We start from the raw sequence: 17411 nt of genomic DNA, 5'->3' as shown, positions 1-17411 counted from the left end.
AAACTCTAGATCAACCAGTGAACACAATTAAAATTTACTTGCGGATGTCTGCATTTTTTTCTTTCATTTCAACTACTTGATCATTTTATTGAATTACTCGCCATCCATTTTGAGCTTTTTTATTATTATTAGTGATTATTTAGGGATTGTTTTTGTTTAGTGCATGTCTTCCTTTTTTTTTTTTTTTTTACTGTCTGCTTCAGCAGACATCATTTCCAGATTAAAGCTTTTTTCAGCATGCAATGTTGCTTGATTGCGGCTCTCAAATGTCATCGCACTGGGCTTGGAACATCAGTTTAAGAACCTGCAACGCATCAAGTGGCTGGAAGTGTGGCATGTGCTGCTGAGTTCCATCCAGCTGATGTGACAAAGTCCACTTTTGCATATCAGCATCAATTGTTGCAATTCTACCTTTATTTTCTTTCTTTCAGCACTCATTACTGCCATCTTCTGGTAGCCACCAGTGATTGGTTTAATCCAGGTGTCCCTAGCCACGGGCCGCCAAGCCACACAGGAAAAAAATAAAATAACATTTTTATCGACGATCAATTCATTCTGGTCAAGACGCTCGTCCCAGTCACGTGACATGTTTTCCCAGTCGAGCCCGCAAAGCTAGCAAAAATGAGAATTTATTTTGAAAAATATAAAGAACTTGCCAATCGTCGCTGTGTCTCTTGACACAAGATGCTTGTCTCTGTCACGTGACATGTCACAAACAAAAATGAGCAAGAAACAGAAGTTTGGAAAGCTTTTTCGGAAAAGGAAAAAAAGCCCAATGAGGAGACTGAAGAAGAAGAAGTTACCACTTATAAGAAAAGCTTCATATAAAAAAACACTTCTGGAATCCTACTTAAAATATGGATTTATCGCCAGAGTCAGGCTAGCTAACGAGGCAATGAAGCCTTCAAAACTGCTTGGGCACATGGAGACCAAGAATCCTGCATTAAAAGACAAACCTTACGCCTAGATGGGACCGGCTCGTTTCTGAGAAACAAACTCGGTGCTCCCAATAATTCAACGTAATGGTGAGTTTTATTTTTATGTGGTTTATATTTGTTTTTATGCCAGTTGTATCATTTTATTTCATCGTAATTTTATATAACCGGTCCTCGAAAATTATTCTAAGGTTGGAGACCATTGCTGTAATTAATGTATGCTGAATGAATTTCTGCAATGTTAGTCGTTGAATCTTGTCATGTTACATTTTTAGGACCACACCTCAGGTTTGATCACAAGTTTTATAACCAAACGAATGAATGATTTAATAGAACGACACTGGATAGACCAGATAGTTTGTTAGAGAGCTTTTATTTTGACTTTTTTCTTAATATACAATTGTGACTTTGACTTAATGTTTGTTGAAAGACAATTAAAAAAAAATGTGGCTGGAACTGAGTGACTCAACAGGATGACTAGCCATTTTGCTGGATGGCTACTCACATCTATATCTTCAGGCGCAGTGTTTTAATGGAAGCCAGCAGCTCATAATAGGAACTATTTCCAAGCTCAGCACTGCGACAATGTTCTAGGCCTTAAAAAAAATCAAAAGAAAGCTTAATGAGTAGTAAACAAGAGAAGTGCTAAGTGTCATCAACCTCGTGACTAAAGAAAAACCCTAAACACTAATAAAACTATGCAACTTGCCCTGAATATGAATGAAAACTAAAGTTAAAAAACACAACTAAAAATAAAATAAACATCAAGTATAATGGAAAAAAAAATTATCATCCCGAGGGCGGTTAACTATATTTTCAAATTCATTACGACGAAAATGCGAAAAGTGGTAAAGGAGCTCAGCATCCCAATCAAAAGGTACATAGAATTATCATTGATGCAAACACTCATGAAGTCCGCTCAAATAGAAGGTGAAAACCTCACGGATCATAGCTCATCTCCCCAACACACTCGGAATTCTCAATAGACTCTTTGGCAGGTGACTGAGCAGGCAACCGGGTGTGAATTCTTGTATGACGTTTTAAGTTTAACTTCAGAGAGAATTTTCTGCCACAAACTGAGCATGAAAAAGGTTTCTCACCAGTGTGGGTTCTTGTATGAATTATTAGATTTCCCTTCACGGAAAATCTTTTGCCACAAACTGGGCATGAAAAAGGCTTCTCACCAGTGTGGGTTCTTGTGTGCGTGTTTAAATGTCCCCTATGATAGAATCTTAGGCCACAAACTGAGCAGGAAAAAGGTTTCTAGCCAGTGTGGATTCTTGTGTGCATTTTTAAATGTCCCTTCTGGGAGAATTTTTGGCCACAAACTGAGCATGCAAAAGGTTTCTCTCCAGTGTGATTTCTTGTATGACTTTTTAAATGTAACTTGTCAGAGAATTTTTGGCCACAATCTGAGCATGAAAAAGGTTTCTCGCCAGTGTGGATTCTTGTGTGCGTGTTTAAATGTCCCCTATGATAGAATCTTTTGCCACAAACTGAGCAGGAAAAAGGTTTCTCGCCAGTGTGGGTTCTTGTGTGCATTTTTAGACTTCCCCTCTCAGAAAACTTCTTGCCACAAACTGAGCATGAAAAAGGTTTCTCATCAGTGTGGGTGCTTATATGAAGTGTTAAAGCTTTCTTCCCAAAACATATTTTGCCACAAACCGAGCAGGAAAAAGGTTTCTCACCAGTGTGATTTCTTGTGTGCTTATTGAGACTTGCTCTCATTGAAAATTTTTGGCCACAAACTGAGCATGAAAATGGTTTCTCACCAGTGTGGGTTCTTGTATGAATTGTTAGAGTTGCCTTCTGAGAAAATATTTGGCCACAAACTGAGCATGCAAAAGGCTTCTCACCAGTGTGGATTCTTGTGTGCTTTTTTAAGTTCCTCTTGTCAGAGAATACTTGGCCACATACTGAGCATGAAAAAGGTTTCTCGCCAGTGTGGATTCTTGTGTGCGTGTTTAAATGTCCCCTATGATAGAATCTTTTGCCACAAATTGAGCAGGAAAAAGGTTTCTCGCCAGTGTGGGTTCTTTTATGAATTGTTAGAGTTGCCTTCTGAGAAAATATTTGGCCACAAACTGAGCATGCAAAAGATTTCTCACCAGTGTGGATTCTTGTATGCCTTTTCAAATGTTCCCTCCGAAAGAATATTTGGCCACAATCCGAGCAGGAAAAGATTTTCTTTCTTATGTGTATTCTCATGTGTTGTTTCAAACTACTGTTTTGAGACTCATCAGCAGCAGCAGCAAGAATACGTGGCGACACGTCATCACTATCTGATGGTGGAGGTGCTTCTCTGGTGCCTTCTCTGGTCATTTGTTGACTTGAGCTGCAGCTTGGAGGCTCCGCCCCTTTCCTCACCTCATATTGTTGCTCATCTAAATTCTTCACAGGAACACCAGTCAATAGCATCTTGCAGATCTCCTCCTCTTCTTCCTCCTTTTTAATGTCATAGGAGTCTTCTCCCTCCTCTTTAATGTCACAGGAGTCTTCTCTCTCCTCTTTATTACAAGGCACTTCTGGCACTTCCTCTTTTATAGTGCAAAAAAATGTCTGCTCCATTTGTTCATCCAAGTGGTGGACCTCTTTGCCCACATCTTCCTTTTTAACGCGAATGCGCTCTTGCTCCTGCCGTTCAGGACGAATAGCTTCACTGAGATCTGCAAAACAAGACAAACGCATATTAACAATGAAAGTTACAGTTGAAGAAAAACTGGTCAAACCTATACAAGGACTTTTTCAATCTGCCTATCACACATGATTTTGATAGAATTCTACTAAAAATAAACACTGGAAGAGGATTCATAATAGAAAATAGATGTGTACTAACCTAGTCTGTGCAACACAACATAAGGCTGCAGCCAAAGATCTTCCAGTCGTGGAGGACTACGGTCCTTTTCCTCCACGTACTTTGCTGTGGTCCTTGCAAACATTTTCTAGCTGCAACCAAGCAGGAACAGACATTAACTGACACACTGAACCGAAATGAAGACATCAAGTATTTGTTTGACTCGCTAGGAGAACTAACAGAGAGCGTTTCATTCTCCAACACTTTTTGTCTCCCCTTTTGAATGTTGAAGTTGCTCTGGTTTCAAAGGCGTTGCTACACTCAAGGGAGATTCAACGAGTTCTCCCAAACAGAATGAAACTAGGAGGCATGTTAAATAGTTGAATGTCAACTTCAACTGTTGTTTACAACGTACACCCAATACCCAAAACTACATTTTCTGTAGATCGGACCTATTTTAGCAAACGTGATTACGCGTTATCATCAGGTAGAGTGCACGAGGGCATTGAGATTTAAAATCGGGAGCATGCCTGCCTGCAATCATCACTGCTAATCCCCGATTTGGAGTATTTCCACACTACAGTGTGGCATATTTGAGATCGAACATTCGTCGAGCATAATCACGCTAAATATGATCATGTTAGCATTGTGCTAGCTACCACGCTTAAAGCAGCGGGCTCCACTTCTGTACTGTAACCAAGCAGTACAACAAAAAACGTTGCTAACATGATAACTTAGGTCCACAGTTGTAACTTACCTCTTTCGTCGTTGCTGTTGTAATGTTGCTAATGTTTCTGATTCACCACATAAGTTGCGTGTTTGTCTCATGCAGACAAATAGAAGGCAACAAGCTTCTGTTTGAATGCTGAAAACAAGCGTGACTTTGTCGTCGCTTTACTTGCGACGTAATGATGACGTCATTTGAGAGAGAGGTCCCTGACGCCCTCTAGCGAAGGACCGTGGGACGTTTAGTGTTGTTGACCAGCAAAGTTGGAGGCGAACTCCACTCACATAATTGCCTGTACTGATAATCACTGATAAAAACTAAGGAACTTGCCCTGAATATGAATTAAAATTCAAGTCACCTAAATGTTGAACAGAGGCTGTGATTTACCGAAGTCAAATTCCTTGTTTGGCACGCTCAAACATGGCGAATAAAAACTCTTGAATCTTAAAAACCACAACAAAAATCAAAACAAACACCAAGTGTAATGAAAAATACAAAACTATTATCATCCCCAGGCCGGTTAACTTTATTTTCAAATTCATTACAACCAAAATCAGAACAGTGGTGAAGGAAAGGACCTCAGCATCCCATTCAAAAGGTACTTTGAATTGAATTATCATCGATGCAAAAACTCACTAAGTCCACTCAAACAGAAGGTGAAAACTTAATGGATCATAGCTCACCTCCCCAACACACTAGGAATTCTCAATAGACTCTTTGGCAGGTGACTGAGCAGGCAACCGGGTGTGGATTCTTGTATGACTTTTTAAGGTTCCCTTCAGAGAGAATTTTCTGCCACAAACTGAGCATGAATAAGGTTTTTCACCAGCGTGAAGTCGTATATGAAGTGGGAGATATCCCTTCACAGAAAATCTTTTGCCACAAACTGGGCATGAAAAAGGCTTCTCACCAGTGTGAATTCTTGTGTGCTTTTTTAAGTATTCCTTGTCATTGAATCTTTTGCCACAAACTGAGCATGGAAAAGGTTTCTCACCAGTGTGGGTTCTTGTATGACTTGTTAGAGATCTCTTCGCAGGAAATCTTTTGCCACAAATTGAGCATGAAAAAGGTTTCTCACCAGTGTGGATTCTTATGTGCTTTTTTAAGTTTCCATTGGCAGAGAATATTTTGCCACAAATTGAGCATGAATAAGGTTTCTCGCCAGTGTGGGTTCTTGTGTGAATGGTTAAATGTCCCCTATGAGAGACTCTTTTTCCACAAACTGAGCATGAAAAAGGTTTCTCGCCAGTGTGGATTCTTGTGTGCGTGTTTAAATGTCCTTTATGAGAGAATCTTTGGCCACAAACTGAGCAGGAAAAAGGTTTCTCCGCCCCTTTGCTCATTTCATGTTCTCGCTCATCTGAACTCGTCACAGGTACACCAGTCGATGGCACATTGCAGATCTCCTCCTCTTCTTCCTCCTTTTTAATGTCACAGGAGTCTTCTCCCTCCTCTTTAATGTCGCAGGAGTCTTGTCTCTCCTCTTTAATACAAGGCAGCTCTGGCTCTTCCTCCTCTTTTATAGCGCAAAGAAATGTCTGCTCCATTTGTTCATTCAAGTGGTGGACCTCTTTGCCCACATCTTCCTTTTTAATGTGAATGTGCTCTTGCTCCTGCTGTTCACTGAGGTCTGCAAAACAAGACAAATGCATATTAACAAAGTTACAGTTGAAGAGAAACTGGTAAAACCTATACAAGGACTTCTTCAATCTGCCTATCACACATGATTTTGATAGAATTCTACCAAAAGTATTAACCAGCTCTGCGTAACACAACATAAGGCTGCAACCACAGATCTTCCAGTTGTCGACGGCTACGGTCCTTTAAATCTCAGCTTTCTATTTCTCCCTATAGTTGTCTCATTTCGCCTCAGCTATAGTGTATCGTGCCCCTTTTTGATTGGTTAGCAGAGAGCAGGGCTAAATCTACACACAAACACAAGAAAGAGAAAAAAAAAGTGTCTTGCTTGCTTCTGATTTTTCTTCTTAAGTCTTGGTAAATCTGGGGGCAAAACAAAACCCTAAACACTGATAAAAACTAAGCAACTTTCCCTAAATATGAATTAAAATGAATTCAAGTTAAAAACCACAACTAAAAATGAAATAATTATTCAGTATAATGAAAAATACAAAAGTATTATCATCCTGAGGGCGGTTAACTTTATTTTCAAATTCATTACAACCAAAATACGAACAGTTGTAAAGGAGCTCAGCATCCCAATCAAAAGGTACATAGAATTATCACTGATGCAAAAACTCATGAAGTCCGCTCAAATAGAAGGTGAGAACTTCACGGATCATAGCTCATCTCCCCAACACACTAGGAATTCTCAATAGACTCTTTGGCAGGTGACTGAGCAGGCAACCGGGTGTGAATTCTTGTATGACTTTTTAAGTATCCTTTCTGAGTGAATTTTCTGCCACAAACTGAGCATGAAAAAGCTTTCTCACCAGTGTGAATTCTTGTATGAAGTGTTAGATATCTCTTCACAGAAAATCTTTTGCCACAAACTGAGCATGAAAAAGGTTTCTCACCAGTGTGGATTCTTGTGTGCGTTTTTAAGTTCCCCTTGTCAGAGAACAGTTTGCCACAAACTGAGCATGAATAAGGTTTCTCACCAGTGTGAGTTCTTGTGTGCATATTTAAATGTCCCCTGTGAGAGAACCTTTGGCCACAAACCGAGCAGGAAAAAGCTTTCTCACCAGTGTGGGTTCTTGTGTGCGTTTTTAAATGTCCCTTCTGAGAGAATTTTTGGTCACAAACTGAGCAGGAAAAAGGTTTCTCACCAGTGTGAATTCTTGTATGAAGTGTTAAAGTTCCTTTCGTACAAAATGTTTTGCCACAAACTGAGCATGAAAAAGGTTTCTCACCAGTATGGATTCTTGTGTGCATGTTTAAATGTCCCCTCCGAGAGAATTTTTGGCCACAAATTGAGCATGAAAACGGTTTCTCACCAGTGTGGATTCTTGTATGACTTTTTAAGGTTCCCTTGTAAGAGAATATTTGGCCACAAACTGAGCATGAAAAAGGTTTCTCACCGGTGTGGAGTCTTGTATGACTTTTCAAATTTACCCTCTGAGAGAATCTTTGGCCACAAACTGAGCATGAATTTGGTTTCTCACCAGTGTGGGTTCTTGTATGAATTGTTAGACTTCCCTTCACAGAAAATCTTTTGCCACAAACTGAGCATGAAAAAGGTTTCTCGCCAGTATGGATTCTTGTGTGCGTGTTTAAATGTCCACTCTGAGAGAATTTTTGGCCACAAATTGAGCATGAAAAAGGTTTCTCACCAGTGTGGATTCTTGTATGACTTTCTAAGGTTCCCTTGTAAGAGAATATTTGGCCACAATCTGAGCAAGAAAACCTTTTCTTTCTTGTGTCTATTCTCATGTGTTGCTTCAAAACACTGTTATTAGCACATTCCCCATACTGAGAACATTGCCTGTGTTTGTTTTGAGACTCATCAGCATCAGCAGGAATATGTGACAACACGTCATGACTCTCTGATGGTGGAGCTGCTTGTGATCCGCCACAGTGGTCTCCATTACCTTCTCTGGTCATTTGTTGATTTGAGCTGCAGCTTGGAGGCGCCGCCCCTTTGCTCATTTCATGTTGACCCTCATCTAAACTCGTCACAGGTACACCAGTCAATGGCATCTTGCAGATCTCCTCCTCTTCTTCCTCCTTTTTAATGTCATAGGAGTCTTCTCCCTCCTCTTTAATGTCACAGGAGTCTTCTCTCTCCTCTTTATTACAAGGCAGCTCTGGCTCTTCCTCTTTTATAGTGCAAAGAAATGTCTGCTCCATTTGTTCATCCAAGTGGTGGACCTCTTTGCCCACATCTTCCTTTTTAACGCGAATGCGCTCTTGCTCCTGCCGTTCAGGACGAATAGCTTCACTGAGGTCTGCAAAACAAGACAAACGCATATTAACAATGAAAGTTACGGTTGAAGAAAAACTGGTCAAACCTATACAAGGACTTTTTCAAGTTGCCTATCAATTTTAATAGAATTCTACTAAAAATAAACACTGGAAGAGGATTCATAATAGAAAATAGACGTGTACTAACCTACTCTGTGCAACACAACATAAGGCTGCAGCCAAAGATCTTCCAGTCGTGGAGGACTACGGTCCTTTTCCTCCACGTACTTTGCTGTGGTCCTTGCAAACATGTTCTAGCTGCAACCAAGCAGGAACAGGCATTAACTGACACACTGAAACAAAATGAAGACATCAAGTATTTGTTTGACTCGCTAGGAGAACTAACAGAGAGCGTTTCATTCTCCAACACGTTCTGTTTTGTCTCCCCTTTTGATTGTTGACACCCAATACACGAAACTACATTTTCTGTAGATCGGACCTGTTTTTGCAAACGTGATTACGCGTTATCATCAGGTAGAGTGCACGAAGGCATTGAGATTTAAAATCGGGAGCATGCCTGCCTGCAATCATCACTCCTAATCCCCGATTTGGAGTATTTCTACACGACAGTGTGGCATATTTGAGATTGCACATTCGTCGGGCATAATCACGCTAAATATGATCATGTTAGCATTGTGCTAGCTACCACTTCTGTACTGTAACCAAGCAGTACGACAAATAACGTTGCTAACATGATAACTTAGGTACACAGTTGTAACTTACCTCTTTCGTCGTTGCAGTTGTAATGTTGCTAATGTTTCTGATTCACCACATAAGTTGCGTGTTTATCTGATGCAGACAAAATAGAAGACGATAAGCTTCTGTTTGAGTGCTTAAACCAAGCGCGACTTTGTCGTCGTCGCTTTACCTGTAACGTAATGATGACGTCATTCGAGAGTGGTCCCTGACGCCCTCTAGCGAAGGACCGTGGGACGTTTAGTGCTGTTGACCAGCAAACAAACCAATATTGCGTGAATAAAAAATTGTGCACGTTTTCAAAAAAAAAAGTCAAATAGATTTTAATAGCGTGCGTTTGTTTATTCGCCCTCTGCTTTTCGTGAGAGATTGATTTTAGGATTTACAGTGTGCTTTTCGTGCTGATTTATGAGAGCGTTTATTTTGACAATTATATATACATATAATTGACACTTCGCGAGTTTGGCTTAATGTAATTGTTTTGTTGTTAGAAAATAAAAAAAAAATGTGGCTGAAACGAGTGTGTTTGTTGCTAAGTGTTTTAAATGAAAGTCCAACGATGTTTTCAAAACAGGAGCTACTTTATTTACAAATTCGATATACTATAAATATTGGGCATTGATATCAAAGTTAAATAATTGACTAACACATTTAGACCTATTTCTAATGAATGGCTGTATCTTTAACGTATATTGTACTGTGTAAAAAAGAAAAATAATTAGACTTGATGCAAATAGAGTAGATAACTAAAAATCTAGAAGATTAACCAGTGAACATAATTAAAATTGACTTGCAGATGTCTGCATTGTTTTATTTTAACTACTTGATTTATTTTATTGAATTAGTTGCCATCCATTTTGAGCTTTATTTTATTTTATTAGTGGATTTAGGGATTGTTTTCGTTTAGTGCATGGCTTCCTTTTTTTTTTTTTACTGTTTGCTTTGTTGTGTCACGTTCAGCAGACATCATTTCTAAGCTTTTTTTCATCATAAAACACTTGCTTGATTGAGGCTCTCAAATGTCATTGCACGTATACACAAAGCATTCAAAGCACAAAACGAGCATCATTTCTTTGAGTCTTCTGTGACATGGCATGTTTGTACAACAGGAGGAGCTGGCAGTAATCACGCACTTGATCCGCTTGATCTTCGGTAGTGTGCTGCTGTTGTTTTGTTGCCGTCTGGGTAGGCGCCGGCCGCCTCGAACATGAGCCTGTTAGCTGTCGTGACACTGCTACTCATTCTTGTCCTGTGTTGGACCTGCAACGGTGAGTAAATATTTTCTTTAGATGTAAAGGGATTTATTAACCACTGTAAAGGTACGAGCAGTTTAGCCCTTTTCCCTGTAAGAGCACTGCAGGGTTGTAACAATCTACTCGACTTTGTGCAGCAAAAGAGGTCACATGCTGGATGTTGTCGTGGCTGTCATCATTGTTGTTTGGTGTTGTCATAGCGTACACCTACTGTCCATACAACTGGAAGAACCACAAGAACAATTGTTTTAGAAGGTACGAGTACAATGTGACCTGGAAAGCGGCTGAACGTGGCTGTACAAGAGAGGGAGGCCATCTGGCTAGCATTTGGCACATCAAAGACATGGTGACTCCTCTTACTGATCCGAACATACACTCTGAAAATCTCTATCGTTATATCTGTTTATTCCTGTTGCAGGCGGTTATAGCGTCAGAATATCCAAGGGAGGATCTCTGGATCGGTTTATCCCGTAAGAACAAGACTGATAAATGGAAATGGAGCGACGGAAGTATTTACTTTCCCGAGTAAGTGTCCTAGTCAGAAGAAAGCGCGACATTGCTTGCATCATTGAATAGGTTGAATTTGTCCTCCTGTTCACTTAACTGGTATTGAAGATAACGACTCTAGTGGTAAAAAGCAAACTCAAGACTTCTGTGCCTTATTTGGCATCTTCTTTGGCTGCTTGTTTTGTATCAGGTATTGGAGTACCTTTCAGGCACGCAACGACACGAAGTTCCCGCAGTGCCTTGCGTTGGAGACTAAAACGAGTACATGGAAAATTAATGCCTGTGACAAGATGAAATATTACATCTGCAAGATGACCCTGGGTTTGTCCACACTTTGATGATTATGGCTGCATGCAATTCATTAACAACTTAGGAATGTCTATCGGAGAAATAGTGTTTGTGCCCCCGTAAAGATTCTCATGTTCATAATTGAAAAGCATTTAGAAGTGTTATTCAAGATTCATTTGTTTAGGCCAGAAAGTAAGGTGTGGATGATGTCCTCTAAATGTGCACTCTCCTTTTACATGAATTTTGTCCCTGCAGAAGTGTGCCTTTGTCCTCCTCCATGTCATAATACTACTACTACTCCTGCCTTGTCCAACACTACCTCCCCTCGTTCTACCTGTCGTCCTTGTACTTCCTCTGCTCCTGTCTACACTACTATTCAAACCAAACTGAATACCACCGCCGTGCCGCAAACCATTTGGGCACCGGACATTTGCAAGATGTCAAACAATCAGTCCAAATCGTGTGCCTCAGATGACCCCAGATGCTCGTGCCTGCTTGGCTTGTCGGCCAACCCGGTAAGTTGTTTGTGCTGCGAATGCATAAAGAGTATTGTTACCCATCTTTTGAAACTATTTAAAACATGCAACAAAATGAGCAAAAACAAAGAAAGTTGAGCTGCATGCATTTTCTCAATTGCGTGTGCACAGAATGGTTCAATCCAAGCTGCATTCAACGACGGTCTCGGTGTGAATCGCAGTGTTGTCATCAGAGGACAGGCCAATTCCACTGCAGAGAGGTAATAACTTTTTTTTAAACCCAAAGAAGGCAATAATTGCAATCGTGCATTGCAGGCTCATCGTCAAGCTGCTTATGGGCAAAGACAACGTGACTGCCCTTCAACTGAATTTCCACTTTGGAAACAAAAGCATTGTGCTCAACTCCCAAGTGGACAAAAACACTGCCCAACAGACCGTGAACGCTTCTCAATCCCACCAGTTTGGACCCGGACTCAACTTCAAGGTCATCAATCAAATTAATGTGGAGATCCGTTTCGACCTCAAAAAAATCCTAAATACTATATTTCCAGGGTTAACCTGTAGAAAATGTTGACTAACTGAAGTATGCTTACTGACCCAGCTGTCTTCTTCATCATCCAGATTGTCATTCAATGTGGCAACAAAACTTTCAACATGACCTTGGATGACAACGTCCAGCTGGGCTTGGAACATCAACTTAGGAACCTGGAACGCATCAAGTGGCTGGAGGTTTGGCACGTGCTGCTGAGTTCCGTCGTGCTGATGTGACAGAAGTCCAAATTTCTTTCCGCACTCACTACTGCCACCTTCTGGTATCAATCAACGATGGGGGTAATGCGTTACTGTAATATATTTATGGATTACTCAATGAATTTTCGCAATGTTAGTCGTCGGATCGCTTAACGTTACATTTTTAGGACCACACCACAACTTTGATCACAAGTTTTATAACCAAATGAAAAACATAAAAAGACATTGAGCCATTTGAAAAACATAAAACATTGAGCCACTTAGGGCCGATTTAAAAGTGACATTTGTGTCACTTGTAAGTTTGTGTTGAATATTTCTGTGATATTGCATGTTATATCCACAATAAAATTAAAGGCAAGTATTTTTGACCTGACATTACTGTAATAGTGAAACGACATTTTTAATGTACATTTAAAGACAGCAGAAAATAGTCGACTACGGCGTTTACAATCAACTAATATATGTATTTGCAGTTTGTAATTGCGCATGACTCCTTCAGACATCAACGACACTTTGTGTGTCCTGAAGTCTCCTCGCCTTGGAAAAATATTTCCAACCTGAAACTGGACCATTGTTTTTTTCCTCATTTGAATTGAACAAGACCACGTCCATCCATCTGACCAAATTTCCCTGGTGACCCGGTTATTTGTTTACCCGCCCATGTCCAATGATGTTGTCGTCTTGTTGTCTTTGACTTGTTGGCTAACGAGCCCCTCGGGTGGAGGAGCTTCATCCAATTGGAGAAGCAACAAGTGTCCAACCAGAGGTTAAGCGTCGTGGGAGGACGCCTGATGGGCTCTATGGTTATGTTACCAACACGGGCTTGATTACCTCAATCCGAGTATTGGTTCTCATGTGGATCTCAATGTAGTCCAAAGTGAAGCTTAGCGTTCGTCCTTGCACATGTCCCTTGAGCGTGCGCCCAACACTTGTGCCTCAAATGTTTGTGTGCTCGACAGGGGTCAAGGGTCACTGACATACTCCCAAGTTTAAAGGGGACAACGGGTGGCAGCTGGTGGTCCCGTGAGGTCGCTTTTATTGGTAATTAGCTTCTGAGGGATGAAAGTGTTGTGTTGATGCTTGATGTCTGTCAACATGATTAGCAAAGTTGGGATAAACATGTTGACGTGTTTCTGTCCCATGTGTGTAAAGCTGCCTGTCAACATTTTGCTCTACTGGGGACAAAAAGCAAAACTCACTTTGACCTTTGGAGCACTGCACATTTGTGGCAAGTGTTCGTCAGCGCATTAAAGTTACAAAAATTGTTTGATCCAAAACTTGTATTGAAGTGGAGCTAAATGGGACAGGACAACAGCCATCTGCTGTCAAGTCTCTCGATTTGTCAATTGACGCTAGAGCCGAATGTTTATTTTTTAAACAAGTCGTGTGTGACGTCATGCGGGCTGTGACCATGATGGCTCTGATCCACTTGTGAAGGGAAACTTTGATTCTCTCTTTCATCTGTAACCGCTTTAAACAAAGCAAATGTAGGAATCTAGAGAGCGCTGTTGTGAAAGTGTGAAAAAATTTGCTGAGGTGTTTTACAATTCTGTAGTTCTATTTGTTTTTTTTCTGTGAAATGTGAAGCCAATTTTCACCACAGCATAACTTAATTTTTTGTACAATTTTCCAACTTGAAATTTTTTTTAGTTTGTTGCTTTGAAAATTTGAATTCACTCAAAAACAAGTAATGAGTGTTTTGCCAGCTTGGCAATAATTTGTCCTGAATGGTGTACAAAGCCAGATATATATATTTTTTTGTATGCATGGCAACACGGTGACAAGTTGAACCTTCTTCCATCGAATAGGAATACGTCAAGGTTAAGAAAATAATGCTAAAAATGTCAAGTCTATTGTTTATGAAAGGTGCCAGCCATCTAAATCGAACTGCCTTAAAAGGTCAAAAAGGGGACGATGAGAAACGAGGGGTGAGGGCTGAGGGGGCGTGGCCTATGTGCTTTTGGTCAATAAAATCTCCAGCGGCCTCTTCAGCTTTCCTTATCGTCACGACGCTTTTTCAAGCGTATTTTAGAGGCGAATATCTTTGACAGCGCTGTCAAGAAAAGCACGCGATTGTTTTGAATTGTGGCTCGGCTTGTAGTTTTTGTTGTTTGGATTCACATCTTGAATCCTTTGACAGCCTTTGACTGAAAACAAATGCAAACTTGTTTGGTATATGTTTCTGTCCTGGAGTAGTTTTGTGATGGAAGTATTTTGATTTAGGGTGTTTTGACACACAGGGATGGAAAAAAATCTTGTGCATGTTTTTGACATGCGTTGGGTGAACAGAATTTGGATGTGTTCTCAATGCGTGTTTGTTGTTGTGACGCTTTTAACTGAGGGATGAATGTGTGTTGATTGAGAAAATGAAAGTTATTTAGGTTGTTTTGAAGTGACAAAGGCAAATTAACCTGTGTGCTTTTAATGTGAATTTTAACACAACCTGTCAATGCACATTTAACACAACTTTTGAATGTTTCAGTTGATCTTCTGAGTTTTCTTTATTTGCACCTCTTCTGGCTCCTTTTTGAACATTTCTCAGTTGGCAGACGTGCACAGTACGGCAGATTCTTCCCGCTCGACAGCTTTCCGTCACAGATGGCGAACTCCTCATGGTCGCCACCGATGGTGTTGGAACTAGACGGCCTGAGCGGCTGCAGTGTCAGCCAGCGCCATGTTTACTTTGCGCTGGCACTCATTTCATATGTGCTGACGCTGCTGGTGAACTTAACGCTGATGGCGACGGTGGCGGCGGAGAAGACGCTGCACCGGCCCATCTACGTACTGGTGTGCAACTTGTGTGCCAACGGCATGCTGGGGGCATCTTGCTTCTACCCCAAGTTGCTTCACGACCTGCTGGCTGAGGCGCACGTGGTGTCATATGTCGGCTGCCTGGTGCAGATCTTGGTGCTCTACTACTACGTCTTCTGTCAGTTTGCCAGTCTAACTCTGATGGCCTATGACCGCTATGTGGCCATCTGCTGCCCGTTGGTCTACCGTGCCATCATGACCACGCAGAAGGTTCGTATGCAGTCCTTTTATTACATAGTGTCACTGATCTTAAACTTAAAACGGTGTGCTACCATTTAGTGGCCGGCAGTGGAATTACAAGATGGAGTTGCACAAATGTTGCATTGATCTTATGTTCCCTAAGGTTTGGCGGCTGCTGCTGCTGACATGGTTGTTGCCGCTGCTGGAGACGACAGCGGGCTTGATTCTGACGGCGCGCCTGCCGCTGTGTGGCCGGCGGATCCATCGACTCTTCTGTACAAACTGGGCGCTAGTCAAGCTGTCGTGCGTCGACAACACCATCAACAACGTCTACGGTTTCTTGCTGATGTTCCTGCACGTGGCGCAGGCCGTCCTCATCGGTGTCTCGTACGGCCACCTAGTGCGTGCCTCGCTGCGTTCGCGCAGCAACCGCCGCCGCTTCGTGCAGACGTGCGTGCCGCATGTGCTTACCCTGACCGTCTTCACTGGCTCGCTTTGCTTTGACGTCCTGTTCGAGCGCTACGGCGGTGGCCAGTTAGCGGGCTGGCGCCACGGGCTGGCTGTGTTGTTCATGGTGGCGCCGCCCCTCCTCAATCCGCTCATCTACGGCATCAACCTGCAGCAGCTCCGGCATCGCGTCCTCGCAAACTTGATGCCGTGGCGCCGCGCTCCCTAGGCGTCAAAGTCGGAGCCGCCACATCATTTTATGCATCTTGCAAAAGCAAATCATGTGTCATCTCTTCCATGATCTTTGCTAAAATCTGTAAATTGTCATCTGCAACAAATAACTTGCTGTGAGGTGGCGTGCTCTACTTCTGTGCGTGGTGTTCTCCAGCATGCTCCAGCGCGCCCGCGACGTGCGCCTCACGAGGTTGCATTGGTTTCGGTTGCGCCTTCCAGGTGGTACCGGTGGTCACAATGACACAAAGCAAAGTTGCAAGAAATTGCATTGCGGCCGTCACGAGGACGCAGGTGTGCTCCACGCTGACGTCGGCCAAAATAACGCAGACGTGATGTTCCACGAAGAAAAGGTCAAGCAGTACAATCCATACAGATTTGAGTTACCTTGTGTATGAAACGTGGTCTATTGCTGTGGCTGCCTTAAAGCAGTCATAAATATCTCAATATTCTATTCATTACACTCATTTCTTGTTAAATTGGACATGAATTATGCACCTTGACTAACAACATTTCATATATGAAAATGTATATTTAGTCTTATATGAGCACTATACTGTATCACAAATTGATTATTTTAAATTATTTTTTTCCAGAAACTCCTTTAAGTTTCCATTAGATGTCGCTCCCATGCAGCTCTCACGATAGTATTCATCTGTCCTGTATCCCAAGCGGTAATTGATATTTTGTCATTTATAATTAATTGTGCCCCACATTCCACCCTAAGACAGCTGGGATAGGCTCTAGTGCGCCCAGTGGCAAAAAAATTATGCATTATTTTTATTATCCACTGATGACAACTATAAGTGAATGAGCTCAACTACTTCATAGCGTGAACTCAAGCATAAAGGTCATGATATAGAAAAATTGTATCATATCAATACACCTTTCTTTAAATATAAATGTAGGTCCTCTAGTTGCTAATTATATTCGGGTTTCAGTGTGCAGGACGCTGACCTATCTCTCCACCATCTATCTACTATCGATACCTGAAGAGTAAGGCTTAGGGTCAGGGGTCACAAGTTCGCTGGATCAATGACTACTGCTTGTGTAGCCAATGGGATGCATTTGCAACTTGAGGGAAGAACTTCAAAATGTATGTTCTTCTAACCTAAGTTGCATTCTATTTGTTCACCACTAGATGCCACAAAATTATACACGCTGTCCCTTGAGAAAAAACTTTGACTTAAATGTATTTCAAAGTGACAATGTAAAAATATGAAAACAAATTTGAATAAGAATAAAAGCGTTTTGTCTTTCAAATGGTTTGTCTGTGCCGTTGCAGATATAGTTATAATTCAACCACCGCCTCACCCATCCCCAAACCTTTTTGCGCCGTCTATGTAAAGTGACGTCAAGTGGAGAGGATCCACAGTGGGTGGTTTACCGCACAGT

General features: G+C 41.4%; 4 protein-coding genes and 1 pseudogene across 8 annotated transcripts; 2 read left to right on the top strand and 3 right to left on the bottom strand.

Annotated features, from left to right (window-relative positions):
- Nucleotides 1-1291: 1291 nt before the first annotated feature.
- Nucleotides 1292-4641, bottom strand: LOC148395358 (uncharacterized). 2 transcript variants are annotated; one of them, XM_088381729.1, is made up of 4 exons: nucleotides 4487-4641; nucleotides 3772-3881; nucleotides 3044-3601; nucleotides 1292-1531 (listed from the first exon to the last, which is right to left on the bottom strand). In XM_088381729.1, exons 2-4 carry the CDS (start codon nucleotides 3872-3874, stop codon nucleotides 1443-1445), a joined length of 750 nt encoding a protein of 249 aa, XP_088237855.1. In that variant the 5' UTR covers nucleotides 3875-3881; nucleotides 4487-4641; the 3' UTR covers nucleotides 1292-1442. The 2 variants fall into 2 exon arrangements, with proteins under 2 accessions (XP_088237855.1, XP_088237854.1); XM_088381728.1 differs by having other exon boundaries at nucleotides 1292-3601.
- Nucleotides 4642-4958: 317 nt separating this feature from the next.
- LOC148395357 (uncharacterized) lies at nucleotides 4959-6003 on the bottom strand. The gene is made up of 2 exons (XM_088381369.1): nucleotides 5892-6003; nucleotides 4959-5816 (listed from the first exon to the last, which is right to left on the bottom strand). The coding sequence occupies exons 1-2, from the start codon at nucleotides 6001-6003 to the stop codon at nucleotides 5152-5154; spliced, it is 777 nt and encodes a 258-aa protein (XP_088237495.1). The 3' UTR covers nucleotides 4959-5151.
- A 426-nt stretch (nucleotides 6004-6429) lies between these two features.
- Nucleotides 6430-9290, bottom strand: LOC148395356 (uncharacterized; annotated as a pseudogene). The gene is made up of 3 exons (XR_015859593.1): nucleotides 9101-9290; nucleotides 8526-8635; nucleotides 6430-8361 (listed from the first exon to the last, which is right to left on the bottom strand). The product of XR_015859593.1 is annotated as an uncharacterized LOC148395356 (transcript).
- A 794-nt stretch (nucleotides 9291-10084) lies between these two features.
- LOC148395355 (uncharacterized) lies at nucleotides 10085-12720 on the top strand. Of its 3 annotated transcripts, none has more exons than XM_088381730.1 (8): nucleotides 10085-10341; nucleotides 10464-10672; nucleotides 10745-10851; nucleotides 11024-11154; nucleotides 11377-11636; nucleotides 11769-11857; nucleotides 11913-12081; nucleotides 12219-12720. In XM_088381730.1, exons 1-8 carry the CDS (start codon nucleotides 10281-10283, stop codon nucleotides 12363-12365), a joined length of 1173 nt encoding a protein of 390 aa, XP_088237856.1. In that variant the 5' UTR covers nucleotides 10085-10280; the 3' UTR covers nucleotides 12366-12720. The 3 variants fall into 3 exon arrangements, with proteins under 3 accessions (XP_088237856.1, XP_088237857.1, XP_088237858.1); XM_088381731.1 differs by having other exon boundaries at nucleotides 10089-10341; nucleotides 10527-10672; XM_088381732.1 differs by having other exon boundaries at nucleotides 10091-10341; nucleotides 10579-10672.
- Nucleotides 12721-12885: 165 nt separating this feature from the next.
- On the top strand, nucleotides 12886-17345 carry LOC148395354 (olfactory receptor 52J3-like). Its single transcript, XM_088381733.1, has 2 exons — nucleotides 12886-15368; nucleotides 15502-17345. The coding sequence occupies exons 1-2, from the start codon at nucleotides 14946-14948 to the stop codon at nucleotides 16012-16014; spliced, it is 936 nt and encodes a 311-aa protein (XP_088237859.1). The 5' UTR covers nucleotides 12886-14945; the 3' UTR covers nucleotides 16015-17345.
- Nucleotides 17346-17411: the final 66 nt, after the last annotated feature.

The sequence above is a fragment of the Syngnathus floridae genome, chromosome 7, assembly GCF_059516105.1.
Source record: "Syngnathus floridae isolate MCC-2025c chromosome 7, RoL_Sflo_1.0, whole genome shotgun sequence".
Classification (NCBI taxonomy): Eukaryota; Metazoa; Chordata; class Actinopteri; order Syngnathiformes; family Syngnathidae; genus Syngnathus; species Syngnathus floridae.
The sequence above is the reverse complement of the archived record's forward strand: the minus strand, read 5'-3'. Positions and strand labels throughout refer to the sequence as shown.